Here is a 20,438-nt window from a genome sequence, read left to right on the forward strand (position 1 = left end):
ACATTTATTGAAGGCTAACTATGTGCCAGCTAATATTCTAAATACTTTGCATGGATTATTTAATACTCATATTAGTCTATTCTGTAGCATAAGAATCTAAGGCTTAGAGCGACTAAATATCTTGCCCCAAAACACCCAGCTTATAGGTGGGGAAGCCGGAACACAGGACAGTATAAATCAAGCCTAAGCACTTAATAGTTTGTAGATTACTGTATATTTTGGTAAGTTGTCTTAAATAATTTATAGAATGAGGTGGGAACATAAGTAAATGATTAAAAACACACTGATGTTTTATAGATGTGCAGTGGAGAAAGGATGATATCCTAGGAAGAAAGTTAATATTGAAGGTTCAGCTTTTAAATTTAGTTTTCAATTTTTCTTTACATATTTATAAATTTTTGAGATAGAACTTTGTTATTCAAGAGCTTTAAAAATTAGAAAATATAATTACAGTACATTTTGCAGGAGACTATAAAATCAAATAAGCAATTACAGTATCTCTTCCTATATGCATATTTCTTTGGAGAATTCAAAAAGCATAAGCATGGTCTTTGCATTTAAGAGTTAAAACTAAGTCGGGAAGTAAAACTAGTATTTGTAAAATATTTGGGTAGCAATTAAGTGCTAAAGTGTGTAACAGTCCATAAATCTGAGAACAGTTCAGAAAAGGAAGAGCTAAGTGTGAGATGCCACTGCCAGAACAGGATTCTTGAAGCAGAGACATTTAAAGTGAATTTTAAATGGACAAAATAATGCCTATTTTGAAGAAAAGTTTATATAAGAATCTTTAGTAACTAACTGTAAAGAAACCAAGGGAGTGACAAAGATTAAAACTGCTCTATTACAATTTGTAACACTATTCTGATTAAAACATGATCTTAACAGTAGCACCAGTAACATTTATACGCCAGTTTATCAACTGAAATGCTAAACCTAGAGCATTTGTCTATCCTCCATATTCATGTGGCAAGCTACTTGTGTTTCAAGGGTTAAGCCAGACGGAAAATTTCCAATATGGATGCTAACAGATTGGAATCATGTCTAAGATTTCCACTGTCAGATGAGGACTGCATAGTAACCCTTTCATGATGTTTTTATGATCTTCCAGAACACAAGGAGAAGGAAAACATGGTTCTTACTTGCTGACTAGGCATACTAAATAAAAAGCAAAGCTTCATAAATACCAGTTCAAGCCCTCCTACTGGTGACACTTAAAAAACCATCTTTCATCAAAATCTTAACCCAGCTCCCACTGATCGAGCTTTCTGCAGAGAAGGACCTGACACAGACCTCATCTTCACCCTTCAGTGCTCGGACCATTCAGCCAAGTACCTTAAAGGACCTCTTTAGTTACAGCAGCCCTGGGCTGGGCCTAATTTCCTTAAATGCATTTTTTTTAATTCTTTTATTGTTATGTTAATCACCATATATTACATTCCTTAAATGCATTTTAATAACAAGAATAATTTTGATCACATTCATCTCAAAGTTTCAAGTATTCACAACCAATACCTGCATAGGAAGGAGCATAACAAATCTGGGTTTGATTTGTTATATATACAGTAAAGTATATATACCTCATCACAATCATGAATGTTTAAATGCTTCTTGTACAAAACCAATAGAGAAAATTCCTATGGGTTTTTAAAAACAGATCTTGAGAAATAAATATAAACTCACACCCCCTCTACTTCACCTAGCAATGCTTTGGGGACTTAGACTCACTGTCTCTTTTTAAAATAAATTGCAGGCTCCTTATGGGCAGGAAATATGTCTTCTGCTTCTGTACATGGTATTGCCAGTTGCCTACAGAACAACGTGTTTGCTGCAGATGGTAGCCAAGACTGCTAAAAGGATAAGCTTGCAAGAATGCCACGAAATATGAGAAAGATCATGGGAAAGAAACATCCTCACAATTCCCAACAGTATCCAGCAGTCTTACCTCGATCCCCAAGTGGATACCTGCAGAGCCTCCTTACTAGGGGCCTAGAGAGGAGGAAATTTACTTCATCCCCATCTCATTTGCTAATTATTACCAACATGACCCAAGGAGACAAATGCTGAGATGATGATCAAAAGCTCCAAGGAATGACGGATAACAAGGAATCCTCCTTTGTTAGTTACATATAACCCAAAAGAGGAAGAGACGGGCAGTGGAAGATAGGGAATAAAGAGCATCCCTTGTCTCCTCCCCTTCAGTTGCCCACCAGGTAGATACTAGTTCTCGTGGTGTTCCGGGGAAGAGCCAAGGGGTAACAGAATGAAGAGACAGACTCACCTCTATTTTTTTAAGAAGACTGGTGTGGCACTGTTTGGGAATCAAAGAATGGAAGTACTGACTATTCAAGTGTCAAGATCATCAATGAAGAGAGCCAAAATCCCACTTCCTAGCCACCACCCCATTGAGACTAGTCTTTTTAATCATCAGTAACAATTCCAGTCAAGGAATTAAGGAGCATCTATATCATGACAATGGGATCGTCCCATAATTAAATCAGTGTTTTGTCATCATTGTTCCTTGTCTTTACCATATCCTAAGTAGAGCTGCCTCAAGCACAAAGACTTTAAAGTCATTTGGACAATATCTGTAAAGGTAGAAAAATCCAGACTGGCAAAACAAACCTCTTCAGTCAGAAGTGTATTTCTGTGATGCAGGATTTATTCGACGTGCGTGATCCACTACTTTCTGTGGGGTGGGTATGGATCTAACAAAGGCAAGGGATTTTGTTTTGTTGTACAACCAAAACATAACAAAACACACTTCTGCCAGGGAATGAGACTGTCTCCTCCAGTCTAGACACAAAGAGCTCTTAGAAGTGTTCACAGAGTCCTCTATGAGACAAGGAGACTCTATGTATTTACAGATACCCTTTCTTACTTGCTTCAGATCAGTAACTAGATTTCTACTGGCACAGGGGAAAATAAAATGAACCACAGAGGTATAAATTGTAGCCTGCCACGGGGAGCAGAACGCCTGTTTGGATTTCAAACATGGCCAGCTCCCTAAATGCTGGGATAATCGCCCTGAGGTATCCATAAATATTTAACTATGGCCACGGCATACACTTTGTTTCCCTGAAGTTGCCACTCTGCTTTCTACTTCTTAGCCTGGGCACATGGCTTTCTGGCATTTTCTGTATGCCATACTGTATTCCTATGCACCCTTCAAAATCCAGCTTATATGTGATTTCCTGGGGGGAATCTTTCAATAATATCTTTATCATTCCATCCCCTGCTCCTTCCAAGGAGCTTCTTCTGTGTTACCTGGCACATTTTTCTGATTCCATCTAACACACTGTGGTAATTATGTGTTTACACATCCAGCTTCCACAACAGATGGTGGGGCCTTCTAAATTAATATATTATTTTTTATTACATTTTATTGCATTTATGACATTCCCAGCATGCTGCCTGACTCTTGTAGCTGTTTATCTTGGATAAATTAACAGGAAAAAAGTTTTTTGATTCATAACAGCATTTATTTTTTCTCCTCTTATAAAATTCCTTTGTTGTTCCTTTAACCATTTCATGTAAAAAGCTTCTCTCTTGCTGTCTTGAGTCATTTATGTCCTTTTCCATCTAATTCATATTAAATTAAAAGGAGAAAAAGATACATATGCATGTATTACAATGTCCTTTCTAATTATTATAAACAACCATTTATTATAAGACCAAATTTCCATTTTCTATTTTAAACAAAATCTCCTTTCACCAATTATACCATTGCATCAGGCCTGAGAAAAGCACCTTTAGAGTATGTATATATTTTAATTTTATAATGTGAATAAAAATTATCTCCTTTCAAGAGGGATGGGTTTTCTTTTTCATTGCCACAATGGGAATTGATGAATGAGCTTGCATTTTGTACATTTTGTTTAGATGTACAATAATGAGTCTTTCATCTTAGATATCATGATGAGAAATTATATTCATTGTGTTGTACTTGTATCCTCAGGTTTAGGGAAAATGATAATGGCAGGCTATAAAGCTAATGAAATTGTATATAATCACAGACTATTCAGTACAATTACTGATTTAGGAGCCTGGGCCATCCCAGAAGACCTCAACTCTGATAATCTTGTCCTAAACCTTTATTTTAATCATCATGCCAACCACCAAATGGTTCAGCCAAGCAGTTAACAAGGGTCTTCAGTATATAGTCTAGATTATATGAGCTAATATGGCAATGAGCTTTGTATAGAAATACAAGTTTGTATTGCTCCTAAGCCACATGGCAAGAGCTTCCTAGAAATTTTTTTTCAAAGTTATCTGTTGTGAAGGGAAACAGTCCAGTGAAGCAAAGAGAACTCTGGTCAGGATATTTGAGCAAAGATTTAAAACGTTCATGGGAAAATAATAGCTTGACTATAAAGCTTTAGTTGTAAATCACTAGATGTGATAAAAGAAACCGAAGAAACAAAATAATTATGACAACCTTTTTTTTCAATATGTACAGTTAACCTACAAACACCAAAACACCAAAGTCTTTAAAAGATAAATCCTTTTATACTTAAAACTACCTTTGGATGTATACACTTAACAACTGTACATAGAGTTTATTCCAGAGTTCCTTTTTTGTTAAATCACAAGGGTGTTAAGACAAATTCAGCTTTGTCTGGCTCAACAAACACAGAAGACTCAGAGTAACTGATGACGAACCAACCCCCCTGATGTCACCTCTTCCCTAACAACCACTTCAAAATCCTATAAAACAGTAGGTCTGGCCTTCCTTTCAGAGTCAGATGCTCGAGGCCACTAAACTTTTACATAGTCATAGCTTAGTCAGGTAGAACAACAATTCATTCCAGCTGTTAACTTACCTTGAAGAACTTCCATGGGGAGAACAGTCCAGGCGTTTTCCAGGTAGGAAATATAAATGTAACGAGCTGTGTTGCAGGCCAGACCGATGTAAAGAACCCTTCAACAAACGAATGAACGAACAAAGGGAAGTAAGTTGAGGCCCTGCAAATATTAAGTACATTTTCCCCTGTCCAAACCATCCATTATCCAGCAGTGTTCAAAATTAGGAGTCGGGAAGCTGAAGGACAACTAAATTTAACCATGAATTCTTAGGAATAAGAAAACTGCTTCTAACATATCTGTCCTCAGTCTTTTCAAAACACTTGTTAATATAAAAGTGAACATCACCCTTCCTGAAACTTAATTAGCACAGCCAATGCTTTTTTAAGACAGTCTGGGCACACTGCCATCTGTAATGACATTATAGGCTTCTTTCCAGGTGGCTGTAGGGCAAATATGCCCGGGATGAGAGCTACTTCACTATGACGGGGGAAGGACAGGGTAGAGATGAGAACATGAGTACGGACGCGCTCTTGCATGCAATTCCCAAGACACCAAGGAGTTTTATAAGGAGGCTCTCAAGGTCATCAAAAACTATCATCCAATGATGAACAATAAACTATTTGGAAATCAAATACTTTTTCATATCAGTTCAACTGATACATCTTCATTATTTAAAAATAAATCCATGATATCATATGCTGACCAAACTAATAAATATATATCAACATCGCTTTCCCCCTCACAAACACCACCACCAAAATTATGACAAAAAAATAAATAAAGACCTTAAGTGGTGCATCCAAGCATAGGGTTACATTCTCTCATTCTGACCTGGATGAGCTGGTTTGGAAGCAAATGGTGGCTGCTTCTTTATACAAAACAACATGATGGTAGCGATTTCTCTTTCTAGTTTGTTTTCCATTTTCTGTTAATCTTCCTAAGTTTAATGCTTTTCTTTTTTTTTTTTTTCTCAATTCAAGTGGATGAAAACTCAAAGGTAAAAGAAATAAGCCAATAGGACAGTCAGTGGTATTTTCCTAATCTTGCTCAACTACATTTTTATATTAAAATCATTCCAGTAAACACTGTTCTCTTTTCCCAACCTTGAATCAAGGAAAGGAAAGCTTTGAGGCATCCAGCTGGTATTAACTGCAAATATGGAAGAGAAGGATGGGAGAAAGACAAAAAAGGCCTGAGGGGCAGAGATGGGATAGGAAATGGGTATTAAAAGGGATTTAGGAGATCTTCAGTATTGAAAAGGTCTGGGTTATCATATTCTGTGGACATTATGTTCTTTGTACTGCTATGACTTGAGGAAAAAAGTATATGTTCCAATCCTGTTTGATTAAAAATTTCCTGAACAAAGTAGCTACAGATCCATCAACCCGGGTCCCTCTGCTAGAAAACAACAGCAACAAAAAAAGCCTATAGGAAATTAAAGTGCAAAATATACTACACAAACATACAAGTTACACAAATCTGTGCTTTCTTTTTAAGTTCTAATCTAGCTCTGTTAATGATCTTGACATAGCCTAACTCAGGGGTCAGTAAACATTTCCTATAAAGGGCCATACCATAAATAGTTTAGGCTTTGTATGTCTCTTGCACCTCCTCAACCTTGCCACTGTAGTGTGAAAGCAACCACAGACAATATGTATATGAATGAGCATGGATGGCTGTGTTCCAATAAAATCTGAATTATGAACAGTGAAATTTAAATTTCATAGATAGTTGACCTCTGAACAATGCAGGGGTTAGGGGTGCTGGCCCCCTGCACAGTAGAAAATCCACATGTAACTTTTGACTCCCCGCAGAACTTAACTACAGGTAGTCTACTACTGACTGGAAGCCTTACCAATAACATAAACAGTCAATTAACACATATTTTATATATGTATTATATACTGTATTATTAAAATAAGATAGAGAAAAAAATGTTATTAAGAAAAACATAAAGGGGGTGCCTGGGTGGCTCAGTTGAGTGGCGGCCTTCGGCTCAGGTCATGATCCCAGGGATCGAGCTGAGCCCCCGCATTGGGGGCTCAGTGGGGAGCCTGTTTCTCCCTCTCCCTCTGCCTGCTGCTCTGCCTACTTGTGCTCTCAAATAAATACATGAAATCTTTAAAAAAAGAAAAAGAAAAACATAAGGAAAATACATTTGCAGTACTGTACTGTATTTACTGAAAAAAAATTTATTAGTGGACCCTCATAGTTCAAACCCATGTTGATCAAGGGTCAACTGTAATTTTTATGCATCACAAAATATTATTATTCTTTGATTTTTTTTCAACCCCCTAAAAGTATAGACACCATTCTTAGTTCTGGGTCATATAAAAACAGGTAGCAGGCCAGATTTGGCCCATGGGCCGTAGGCTGCTAACCCCTGATCTAGCTCCTTAGTTCTTGTTAACTTTGGCTATATGTCAGATTTACTCAGGTAACTATTAAAAACAACAGATGTCCAGACCCATGCTAGTCTTGATAAAGATCTCTATGGTTAGAACCCAGGCATTGTGCTTTAGAAAGTTTCCCAGTTTATTCAGACACTAAGCCAGGGTGAAGAACCACTGGTCTAGCTCACTCTAAGCAGCTCCCACTAATACTTTCCCATAATTCCATTACAAAAAATTTTGGTAATACCTCTTCCTTGTGTTCATATTGCATATCCTGAACCTTTCTTTTGAGACCACCTCTGAAGCAGTTATCCTGACAGCTGTTGTTCAATGCAGACCATAATCCACAGGTCCTAGCCTAAAAGTAACGCAAAGACAATCAGCCCAGTTTAATAGGTCGATTGTGCTGTGCCTTCAAACCTCTACCATGTGGAATTCAGTCATTGGAGTCTATAACTTCTGGGACCCTTAGGTCTCAGATTGCCACCAAGAAGCCAGTGGCTATCAGCTTGATATCTTTCGCTTCTGTCCCACATTTCTCATCTCACAATTGATACGACCAAACAGATGCCTTACAGGAGAAAAGCGAAAAAAGAGGTATCCAGGGCAAGTTACTTCATCTCTCTGAACCTCAGTTTCTTCCTGTATCAAGTGAAGATAATAACGTGTATGGTGCAGGCTTGTTTTGATAAATGCAATACAGCGAATCACCCAAATAGCACTCAGAAAATCGCATCATCATCATCTTAAAGAAAAATATCCGAGTACACTTTTGTTTTCTGACAAAAGAGAAAGGAGCACTAGCATTTCTTCCTCACCAACCATTCTGGGGCAGCCAGTGGCTTCAAGAAGTCAGCAAAGGTAAAATTGTGAGCAGAAAGGAAGGCAACATTTTGATCTATGAAAAGGGAAAGAAGTAGGTACGTATTTATTAAATAGTCACTTAAAAGTATTTCAGCAACCTAAGAATCTCTTTAATACCTGAATGCGATATTTAAACTGAGATATTATTCACCATTATGGGCTGAATTGTGTCCCTGTGAAACTCCTATGTTGAAGTCCTAAGTCCTAACCCCTAGTACCCTGGAGTGTGACTATGTATAGAGATAGGGCCTGTAAAGAGGTAATTAAGGTAAAATGATGTCAGATGGGCGGGTCCTAATCCAGTATGACTGGTGTCCTGGCAAGAAGAAAGGGAACAGGTCAGAGACACACAGAAGACCAGGTAAAGACACTGGAAGAACACAAGCCAAGGAGGAGAGTCCCTCAGAAGAAATACAACCTGCTGACACCTTGATCTTGCACTTTTGGCTTCTAGAACTGTAAGGAAATAAGTTTCTGGTTTTTTAAGCCATCCAGTCTGTGGTGCTTTGTTATTGCAGCCCTAGCAAATGAATTTATGCACACTCATGAAATTAGGGATTTGCTAATAAAAAGAAATTTAAAACGTTTTCCTAATCATCTTCTAGACAATCGAATTGTTTATACTGAATATAGAGCACATGTTCAGAGGCCTAGAGTATTCTTTAGCACTGAGAGGTCTGGAAATACAGAAGAATAGGGTGAAAAATGCTTCTCACTGAGATACAGATACCTAAAACGAACGCCTAAAAATGAAGTTCGGAGACAACATCATCGCTTTCCCATATCACAACAGGAAGTCAGTAAGTATAAAATTAGGCAAGAAATAAAGGCAATTTTAGAATAGGTTGTTGGTGTAAGTGAACTTACCTATAAAGAGAAGGAACACAATTGGTAAGAAACAAATGATTTATCAGAAAACAACTACACCATGGAAAACCCAAATCCCCTGTCAAATACCTTGATTCTGTATTTGAGCAAAATATAAAAGGAGAAGAAAAAGTGCTTACGACATCCTAATTTCTTATGTAACCACAATTCTCAGTATTGGCAGGACAAATTGGTGGTTATCTTATAATAAAACTGGAACTTTTTTTTCAGACACAGTATTCAAGATATAGTTATAACTGTGATCCATTCTGCAGTTCCTTACGAAGTGTAGATTAGTTATGATGCCCTACTTTCCAGTTTCAACCCATCTATAATGTGGCTGAATACCCCCTGAAAGTCTCTCTAAACCACAATGAACATGAATTTTGCTCAGTAAACGTTATTAAGATACCATGTATGTTAACCATAAACCTCAAGTGTTTGTAGACAGGGTGTCTGAAAGATATAAGGAGAATCAAAGTCTAAGGATTTATGAAGAGATGAGTGAACTTCTCCAATCCAGATCCAATCTGGAAATTAGTCTTTATTCCAGAGACAACACAGGCTATGAGCCTCAAAGAAACGACCCACCGCAGGATTATGACAATGCTCAGATCTCAGAGACAAAAGAGCAATACCACACAACGGGATCCCATTCTCAGCCAAATGAATTGGCAGCAAGCATTTACAAAGCCTCTACTGGAGAGACCTAAAACCTCTTCAAAAAGGAAAAACCACTAAATAAAAACAAAATACCCTGGATGAGGATTGCTTTTAGCACTCAGAAGTGGAGTATTTGCAGATAGACTGAAAATTCTATGCTACCTGTGTTACAAGCCCGCACACAAAGATGCACGCCTTCCAGTGCACAGAAAGTGTTGCTCAAGGGCCCAGGGGGAGATGAAGATAGACTAGCAACAAATTTAAGATTCAGAAAACATTTTGAACAGGTTACAAACCACTTGGACAATTTCCTCAGCTACATCTTGTGGGAGTTTTTAGCCGTTCCTAATGAGATAGAATTGGTCATTTATACCAGATACTTGGAGCAGAGTCTATAGTCTGCCTCATGTATGATAAACAGTATATTTTCTGTAGGTAAACAGTATATGGTCTCATCCCTAAGTTGGGTTCCATTATTCCTAGATCATCCTTTTATAGTCTATATAAACTTGTCAGTAAAAAAGACTCCTTCAGATATTGTTACAGATGTCTTTCTAGACCAGGCAGACATCAGCTGCTAGTAAGTCAAGATTTTGGAGCTTAATGTAAGCATTCGAATGTAAGCAGTGCCCTCCTCCCCAAGAATGAAGCTTATTTCAGGCATAACCACCAATTTATACTGATGACCTTAAGAGGATGAGGTTTCCTATAGTCATTAATTTGTAAAAAGGTAGGGTGTTATGCTGAGTGAAATAAGTCAATCAGAGAAAGACATGTATCACATGACCTCACTGATATGAGGAATTCTTAATCTCAGGAAAGAAACTTAGTGTTACTGGAGTGGTTGGGGGTGGGAGGGATGGGGTGGCTGGGTGATAGACATTGGGGAGGGTATGTGCTACGGTGAGCGCTGTGAATTGTGCAAGACTGTTGAATCACAGATCTGTACTTCTGAAACAAATAACGCAACATATTTTAAGAAAAAAGAAAAAGAAGAAGATAACAGGAGAGGAAGAAAAGGGGAGTATGTCGGAGGGGGAGACGAACCATGAGAGATGATGGACTCTGAAAAACAAACTGAGGGTTCTAGAGGGGAGGGGGGTAGGGGGATGGGTTAGCCTGGTGATGGGTATTGAGGAGGGCACGTTCTGCATGGAGCACTGGGTGTTATGAACAAACAATGAATCATGGAACACTGCACCAAAACCTAATGATGTAATATATGGTGATTAACATAACAATAAAAAAAAGACATTATGACAAAATAAAAAAAAAAAAAAAGGTAGGAAAAAATATATCCAAACTCTCTAGAAAATAATTAAAATATAAGGTTTAAGCCTTCAAAGAGTTAAATGTCAGTCTAGAAAATGAATGTTTTCTCATATCCATCTCCCTCTTCCCAACCAACCTCCATTAGCGTTACTGTGGATGTCTTGCCAGGATTTCTCTGCCCCTGTCTAGCAGAGTAGGTTTTTATCATCACTATCTGTAGTCTCCTGTCCTCTCTCCCTCTTCTTGTTCTCTCCCTGTCCTTTCCTGCCATTCTGTGTTCCATTCCCATGGCTCACTGGTTTGAAAGGATCATCACTGGCATTCCTTAGAATTCCCACTCTAAGGAAGTGATCCAAGCCACCATCATGGTATATTCTTCTCATGCCCCAGGGGTAGCAAAAGCAACCAGAGAGAGGGAAGGAGATATGGCCACAGTCAGTGGCCTGAACAACATGTGGCAGGAGCTCCCACACCTCATGCTCAGACCAAGTGCTTACCTAGAAGTGCCAGAGCTGATAACATACCTGTCCTTGACACAACTTTGGGCACTGGCCTCTCTAAGAGTCCATTCTTGAAAGGGATCATCCCTTTCAAGAAATGTCTCCAGATGTCTCCAGGAACAATTGATCCTATCCCCTCCTGTTCTTCTGTTATACTATTAGACTATTTGTTTCCATTAGACTATTTGTCACAGTCTACACCTTACACACAGATGACTGTGAGTTCCTGGGAAACTAGGAAGATGTCTTTATCTCTGTACTCAAAAGGAGCCGGCCTTGCTCAAGTGCTCAATGAATCTATAGTAACACAATTTAATGTAATCTTATGTAAATAAAATAGGACGGCAAAAAGAAGCACGGTTTCTCTTACTGGATTGTAGGGTAGTTCTTTTTTTAACTTTTTGAGGAACCTCCGTACTGTTTTCCACAGTGGCTGCACCAGTTTGCATTCCCACCAACAGCACGCGAGGGTTCCTTTTTCTCCACATCCTTACCAACATTTGTTGTTTCTGGAGCTTTTGATTTTAGCCATTCTGACAAATGTGAGGTGATATCTCACTGTGGTTTTGATTTGCATTACTCTGATGATGAGTGATGTTGAGCATCTTTTCATGTGTCTGTGGCCATCTGTATGTCTTCTTTGGACAAGTGTCTGATCATGTCTTCTGCCCATTTCTTGATTGGATTATGTGATTTTTTTGGTGTTGGGTTGTATAAGTTCTTTATATATTTTGGATACTAACCCTTTATTGGATATGTCATTTACAAATGTCTTCTCCCATTCAGTATGTTGTCTTTTAGTTTTGTTGGTTGCTTCCTTTGCTGAGCAGTTATGTATTTTTTGATAGTCATATGACAATAGAGATATAAAAGGCAAAAAAACTGTCAAATTAGACATAGGAATGACAACCATAAAAAATCCGGGTTAAAACAATGAAAAATTAAAAGAATTCAGCTATGAGGTTGTTTTGAAAGTATCTTTTAGTTCGTGTTCCACATTAAGGAAACGAAAACTAATAGAAATCATAGATTATGTACATTTGGTTTAACACCAATCAGCAAAATTGTTTTTAAAGAAAAAAGTCTGACCCTATATCAGAAGTTTATCAAATGCTTTTATATTTTTGTTTTAAAATATTTAAATTTTGAATATGTTATGTTTTATCATCAATCTACCAACCACTAACTCCTGGATGCTGCCATCTAAAGCAAGCTAAAAATCACTACAGAATAGTGAGTATAGCATACTAATATTTATGTCCGAGAAGGAGAGTTGCTCATATGTGTATGCACTTACATGTGAGCAGAATATCTCTGGAAAGATACACTAAAACCTCATGACACTGACTGTCTCTAGGGAGGACACTGGGAAACTGTGTTTCAGGGGTGGGAGAGAGACTTTACTGGATATCTTTTATGAATTGAATTTTTGAATTTTTTGAATTTTTGAATTTTTTGAGTTTTTGAATTTTTTTCCCATGCATATATCTACTTTCTTAAAGAATGACTAGAGATCAGTCACTATGTTTCATGTAGCTATAAATAAGCACAGCAAATGATGTATGATGTTTGACCAATAGGTCTCCAACCTGAAGGGATCATTATCTGGTTCTCTATTTTGGCTTAAAAATAATATGACATCCTAGCTAGTATTCAATATTACTTCTGTCTTTTGAACTTATTTTGAGAGATCAGATGCGAGTAAACCATACAGACATACAAATAGTTAAGAAAAGCACATGAAATAATCAGCACTGCCATTACTGTATTCTTTCTAAACAAAGGAAATGGCAGTCTGTAGAGACAGTCTTAAGAGAAGTGCTTATTTGCTTCAAGGACCACTTGGTTCATCAGAAAGTATATGTCACACAATGGGAACCTTTGAATCAAAGCTTCTAATAGAAACAAGATTCCATTATAAAACATCTTTCTTGTAGCCTATTTGGCACAGTGCTCTGCCCAGCTCTCTGTCCTCCGTGCAGGGTAAGGTCAATTTCATGTAATATTGGCTGGATTTGATCCCCAGTGCTTGGCACACAGCAGGCACTCAATAAATATTCATCAACTAGAGGGAAAATATGAATACTTTAAAGATTTTATTTATTTATTTGACGGAGAGAGACAGCAAGAGAGGGAACACAAGCAGGGGGAGTGGGAGGGAGAAGCAGGCTTCCCGAGGACCAGGGAGCCCGATGCGGGGCTCGATCCCAGGACCCTGGGACCATGACCTAAGCCGAAGGCAGACGCTTAACGACTGAGCCACCCAGGCGCCCAATATGAATACTTTAAATAGAACATCACTCAATAAATATTTATTGAATACACTTGTGCTAAGTGCCAGGGATATGGTGGTGAACAAGATATGAACTATGCACGTATTATGCTTATAATTTTGTGTGTGTGTATACGTATACACACACTTGGTTCATCAGAATATATATATATATATATGATAGGTACGTGAAAGAATGAATTGGCCTACAGAAAAGACCTAGAACTAGGATGATTAAGAAAATGGATGCCCATACTTGGCACCATTTGTGATTAATGTTAATAGGCTATGGTTGAAGATACATATTTAGTCATTTATATGAACAGCTGTCTGTGTTTTGTTTATTTGCGGCATCCTGAGGCATCAGGCAGTGGATCTCCAACACACGTGCACAAGCAGTAACAGGGTTCTTGGGTGCCCACAGGCCCATCTCACTGGAAGGGTAAGAGGTGGCATCAGTGCCACAAAGCTCAGAGAGTCAGCGGCACCCCCATATCAACCACAGCACAGCCAAGGGGATCACCAATAGAGACACCAGGCTGCTAAGCTTCTACCATTAAAGCAAGTGTAGCTGGTTTACGCTCTGTCCTTGTCCAACAGAGCATAAGAACCGTACTGTATGTCAGAAGAGTGAATGGAGGAAAAAAGACTATTCACGTACCTGTTTGTTTGTTTTTTTTATGTTAGAAAAAGAAAAGGTGAAAGTGAAGTCTGAGCCTCTGCTGGTCTTCAGTCATTCTTTATTTGGTTGCCTTCAAATATTTCCTCTCCCAATGATTATCAAGCTAAGAGTCTAATTATGAAAACCATCAGTCGGGTCACTGTGCTGGTTCCTGGCCATATTTACATCTCTCTATTGTTCCTTTAGTTATTCTGTCTACTTTTTCTTAGGTTGTGTATATCTCCAGGTAGAAAAATAAGGATGTTCAAAACAAAATAGAACCTTCATTAATGGAACCCAGCTACTTGGAAAGCACAATATGCTGTTTTATTATAGTTTCCATTTGAGTAACAGTCAAATGACCAAACAGACACACATGCACACACCCCACATAAATTTCTGTTTAAAAATTTTCCATGAGATGACCTGACGTATATATAAAATACAAATTCTGTCATTTCCAGACAACAGCCACTGACATGTGGTATAGCCATTAATTTGAAAAAGGCCTCAAGAGTTTTAGTTGACCCTAAGCTAAATTTGAGGGAATTAAACAAGTTCATCAAAATTCAGGCTGAAGGAGTATCATGACCAAACCAAAAGGAGATAATAGTCTCACTGATCTTGGCTTTGGCCAGACCACAGCAGGAAGTGGTAACAATTAAGAGATCACTGACAAAAAAGAAAGGAGCCAGAATCAGGAGGGGAAAGAACAACAGGGAGTCTGGGATAAGATGCTCTGTGGAAAATCCATGAGAGAACTGCAGAGGCAAAGCTATAGGAGGGGACATTCAAATGTAGAAAGGCCTTTTCTGTTGAAGAGGGAATGGGCTGTGTTAACCACTTGCAAGCAGTCAGTACGACAAAAATTGTTTTAGCTGCTAAGCAGAAACTAATAGAATGCAGCATTCTCTCCTTTCAGCTGGACTTGATCCTGGACCTGCCTGGGACTTCCAGCTCAGGCCTAGGAAGCCTACCCTACAGGAGACAGAGCTGGGAGATGAAGAAACTCAGGTTCTGATTGCATCACTGGAGCCCTGGTTAAAGCTACACGTACAGCCATTTGCTAGACTTCTCAGTTAGACAATACATTCCCTCTTTAGCTTAAGCCACTCTGAGTTTTCTGCCTCCTCAAGTGAAAGAGTCCTAAGTGACACAAGATCTTGGCTACCCTGGGAGGTAGCAAGTTCCACATCACTAGAAGCGGCCAAAGGCTAAGTAACCATCTGCTAAGATTAGGGGGAAAGAAACCTAAACTGGGATCAAGCTAGGCCTATGTGACAGTATTAGTTTGCTAGTTCTACCATAACAAATACCTCAGACTGGGAAACTTAAATAGCAGGATTGATTTTCTCATAATTCTGGAGTCTAGAAGTCTGAGATCAAAGTATCAGCAGGATTTGTTTCTCCTGAGGCCTCTCTCCTTGTCTTGTAGACGGCCATCTTTTCCCTGTGTCCTCCTCATCTGGTCTTTCCTGTGTGTGTGTCTGTGGCCCAGTCTCCTTGTCTTGTAAGGACCCCAGGCTACCCTAACGACTTCAGCCTAACTTAGCTACTTCTTTAAAGATCCCATCTCCAAATGCAGTCACATTTTGAGGTGCTGGGGGTTAGGACTTCAACATATGCATTCTGGGGGGACACAATTCAGGCCACAATAATGACCTCCAAGGATACCGACAATTCCAACAAAATTCAGTAAAGAATGCCAGTGTTTTACTCAAGAACTCTCTAGTCAGATCAGAATATCTGGATCAGAAATAAAATGTGTGACAGCACTGACAGTTTCCCTGGGCTTCTAAAGTCAGAGTGAGGCTGCACCCTTAGAAAAGAATTGTACGCAGTTTGTGTAACCCAATCTGACTACATTTATTCATTTATGTTATCTAGGGGATTGCTATTTACTTTTCCAGTGGTTGAGGTAAAGTGAAGGGCTTGGCCATACAGTGCTAATTAGCGCGTTTGTACAGCGGGCAGCACGGTGGGGCATAGGCTGCACCCCAGCTGAGGTGGTGGAGTCCGTGGCACAGACATCCTGGAGGCAAACTTTTCTCAGGATGCTCAGAACTGTCCTGCTTATACTATAGGGGTTTTGAAAAGATCAAATAAACATGTATGCACAATACTGTGCAGATGTGTCAACTACCATTGAATAAAATGCGAATATTTCAGCAAGGGCAGCCAAGTATTTTACGGATTCTTTCTGAGCGAGTCCATGAAGAAATGTCCAAGGTTTAGGATTCTAACTTCCATTCAAGTCAACTGGCTTTCCAGAAAGAAAATCCTCTCTACAGTTCCCAGCAAATGCTATCATAAATCATATCGCCTACCTCTGACCAGACGGTCTGTCGGTCTGTCCTCAGGACAAGGCCTGGATGAATTTGCATGAATGGCTTTGTGCACATTTCTGACTTATCAGCAAAAGCCATTCGGATTCGGAGTCTGCAGGGGTGGGGGGTGGGGAGGGAGCACTGAGGTTTGCTCTGTGGTTTTTCACATACTAAAACCAACCACAGTAGAAAGTTAGATCATAGAGTCTGATCTCAAAGAAGCCACGGCATCAAGTCTAACCCTCTTATAGAGACAAGGAAACAGAGGTCCAGAGAGGCAGAACAGGGCCACAAAATCGGTTGGCCAGTGCAAGGCCAAAGTCCCTGCCCCCTTGCCTGATGTCTCTTTTGGTAGATAATAACAATGTGCTGTGCTCCTGCATGAAGTCAGGCCTGGACAAGGGCCTGAGAAGTGCCTCTGGACTGGACGGGCAGCAACAGGGCCTGGTGGTGTCAGCGTGGTTCTGCTTCTGGTAACAGCTGTACACTTGGATCAGGGAAGTTGGATGTATGTTTGAGTTGGCTTTAGAAGACGGTTAACATTTTAAACTTTGATGAATCATTGGGAGGAATGGCATAAGAGGAAAGCAGTAAAGCAAATGCCAGTCAACAGCTGTCCTGTAATATCCTGGATCACAAAAGAAAAGTTTACTGAGAAGCAAAATTTTGTTCTGAGATAAAATGGCCCATTTCTGCCAAGGTAGCCTGAGAAAACTCAAGTGTCAGTGTTGAGGGAGGACACAGGTTGAGCCAGGATTTCTGCCCCCCAAGCAGGCAGACTTTGAAGTCAAATAATCAGAAACCGGCTATCTGGCTTGGGCTGGGTAAGGAACAGAAACTAGGGAGGGGCACCCCCCCAACAAACACACACACCCCTAACAGGTTTGTGAGAGGAGAGCAAAGACAGGGGCTGTCTTAAGAGTCTCCATCTTGGGTCGGTCTGACCACAGACACAAGCTGCGTTCATCAACACTGTGGGTCTCTAGAGGGGCCTGGGAAATCTCTGAGATGGGCTCAGCCCACCAGGGGGTTGAAAGGAGCCCTGATCTTTTCCATTCCTGATCCCTGAAGTAGCTCCACAGAAGCCACTGCGAGGAGTCAACTACCCTAGCAACACTGGTTTTGAGTCATTACCCTCTCTTTCTCTCTTTCTTGAACTTTCACTGGCTTTCAGACTTAATTCAATATAATCCCAACTCACAATGCTAAACTTAACCTTCCCTGAAGGGAAAATTAGGTTATGGGTTTTTTAAGAAAGGAAAAAATGTTGCAAAAACAATTACAGTATACTCCTACCCCAAACTTATTAATACATTTTTATGACTAGAAATTTTGTTCTTTTTTAAAATAGGGAACTCTAACTGAATATTAGATTTTGTTCAAACCCACTCTTTTCCGTGACATTAGGGAAAAATGAGCATCAACCTCAGTGGCCTTGAGACCTCTGCTTGCTGCAGGCCCCTCACCATGCCTAAGCCCTCATACTGATATTTCTATAATGTTGTCCAATTCTTTAGCACTTTCCCCACTTAGTGTCTCATTTATTCCTGCCAATAATCTTCTGAAATAGAAAGGGCAAGAGTTATCATGAGTCCTACTTTAAAGCTGAAGAAATCAAGGCCCTGAAAGGTTAGCCAAGTTGCCAGGATCACAAAGTTAAACAAATCACAGAACCAAGACTCAAACTCGAGGTCTTCTGTCAAATCCCACCCCTTCCCATAGTCAGTAGAGCTCCTCCACCCTGATCATAAGGCTTTGAGGCAAAGTGAGGGAAATTTGAAAGGTGTTCTTTTTCACACACACACAAAAATTAATGACCATTCCACCTGAAAAATCTTGTTTCACAAAAATTTGCTGTGATATTCCCGTATTGGAAACATATTAGATTTCTAACAAAATCTCACTGATAGAACTAAGAATAACTTAATATTAATAACTTAGTAGTAATGAAAGAGTATTAGTAATAGTAACTTAAGAGTAATGAAGTAATAATGAAACCAGTCTTCACCTACTTTGATGGATGCTAACATTATTATCTGATACACTGAAAAGTGTATGGGATCTTTAAGCCAGAGACCCTGGCTATGTCTTACTCTGCCACTCAGCAGGGTAAACCTTGGGCAAATCATAGCAAATCTTTCCCTTCCTAGGCATGCATAGTGGTTCTGCCCACCCAACCAACGTATATGCTACCAGGAATGAGTACCCATGCAAAACTTAAGTTGGTCACTGCCTGACTCACTCCCACAATCATCCCAATGTTAAGCCACAGGGCCCTCCTCCTACTCTAGTCTCCTCTGACTCTTAGACTCTTTGGGAATCCCAGCCCTCTATACTCACCTAAGGCTCTCCTTGCTCTGTTAGGATACATGTCTTAGTCACCATAGGCTACCAAAACAAAATACTGCAAAATGGGTGGCTTAAACAACAGAAATGTATTTTCTAACAGTCCTGGAAGCTGGAAATCTGAGAACAGGGTGCCAGCACTGTCAGATTCTGGTGAGGACTCTTCCTGGCTTGTAGAAGGCCACCTTCTCACTGTGTCTTGCCATGGCTGAGAGAAAAAGCCTGAGCAAGCAAGCTGGTGTCTCTTTTTATAAGGGCACTCACCCTCATGATTTCATATAAGCTTAGTCACTTCCTAAAGGCCCCATCTCCAAATACCATCACACTGGGGGTTAGGGCTCCAACACATGGATTTCAGGGAGACATAATTCAGTCCACAGCAACAGGCTTCTTGTTCTTAATACCCATGCTCTCTGACACAATTAGAAACCTACCCTGGGGCTCCATGAACCCCGGCTGCAGGTTTTCAGGTGTTCCACCCCAGACCCCCAGGGTGTCAACATCGTCTTTCCACCAATGGAGGATATCTGGCTCTCATCAAGCCACTGTAAAATGAATATAACAAAACTTAACTGTTTTGTAAGGTGGATGTGACAATAAAAATATTTATGAAAACTCTTAAGTTGTGAAGCCTATAATATTATTTCCCTTTATTTTTATTGGTGATCTAGAAAATAGAAATGGAAAGAGTGATTTTCTGATTTAACCTAATTAGGAAATAGAATAAACTGGTTCCCTTTAAAAGATACAAGAATCTTCTCTGTGGAATAACATAATATATATTATGTTCCAGCTATCAGCATTCTTGAGGGAAGGCAATAAAAAAAATAATCCTACACTCAGACATGTATATTAAAAAATAATAATTGATTTGTTTGCCAGTGTTGGTTTGCTTCCTTAGTTTACACTGCACTTATCAATCAACTTATCAATTTTCTATGCAACTTATCAATTGCACAGAAAATCACACCGGAGCCATTAGGCTATTTTGGGCATCAAATTCCCTCCAGTAGTGTGTTTCTCCAGTCCCACAGAAATGCAGGGGCCACCATGCCGAAGGGTGAATGGAGGTTTACCCTAGGATGAAGGTCTTGAGTTATAAGTGATTAATATCAAGAGAACATTAGGGATATATTTATCAAGACTTCGTGTTCTGACTTTAGGATATAATTTTCATCCCCATCTTAGAAGCGCTGAACTTGTCTCTTTTCAACAGTCCTGTTCTGTGTCACTGCTTCCAGAGGTAACAACGAGAGTAACATGTTCCATGTTTGGGGTGGATGATTTTCCAAAATGGATTTACTAGCTGGAGGGAAGGGAGGGAAGTAGAGGAGGAAGATGGTTACAGAAAACTTCAAATCATGGGATGGAGCTAGCTTTCCTACATACATGTCAGTGTTTCCCAAAAGACATCTCCAGCCTCATCCTCTCTTCCAAGATCTAGACTTATAAATACAACTTCCCAATGGG

General features: G+C 39.4%; 2 protein-coding genes across 3 annotated transcripts in view; one reads left to right on the forward strand and one right to left on the reverse strand.

The window, feature by feature from the left end:
- Positions 1-3,505, forward strand: part of NEMP2 (nuclear envelope integral membrane protein 2) — a 47,427-nt gene extending 43,922 nt beyond the window's left edge. Inside the window, exon 8 of the mRNA XM_028122606.2 lies at positions 1,751-3,505. Coding sequence (XP_027978407.1) covers positions 1,751-1,838 — 88 coding nt within the window. The 3' untranslated portion in view covers positions 1,839-3,505. The remainder of the gene's footprint in view (positions 1-1,750) is intronic.
- MFSD6 (major facilitator superfamily domain containing 6) overlaps positions 1-20,438 on the reverse strand; it is a 69,678-nt gene that overhangs the window by 13,885 nt on the left and 35,355 nt on the right. For both annotated transcript variants that reach the window (XM_028122575.2, XM_088021617.1), the window contains exon 3: positions 4,821-4,918. In XM_028122575.2, coding sequence (XP_027978376.1) covers positions 4,821-4,918 — 98 coding nt within the window. The remainder of the gene's footprint in view (positions 1-4,820; positions 4,919-20,438) is intronic.

This window comes from Eumetopias jubatus, unplaced genomic scaffold, assembly GCF_037043125.1.
Source record: "Eumetopias jubatus isolate StellerSeaLion01/CBP00866 unplaced genomic scaffold, mEumJub1_p1.0 scaffold_3, whole genome shotgun sequence".
NCBI classification, from domain to species: Eukaryota; Metazoa; Chordata; class Mammalia; order Carnivora; family Otariidae; genus Eumetopias; species Eumetopias jubatus.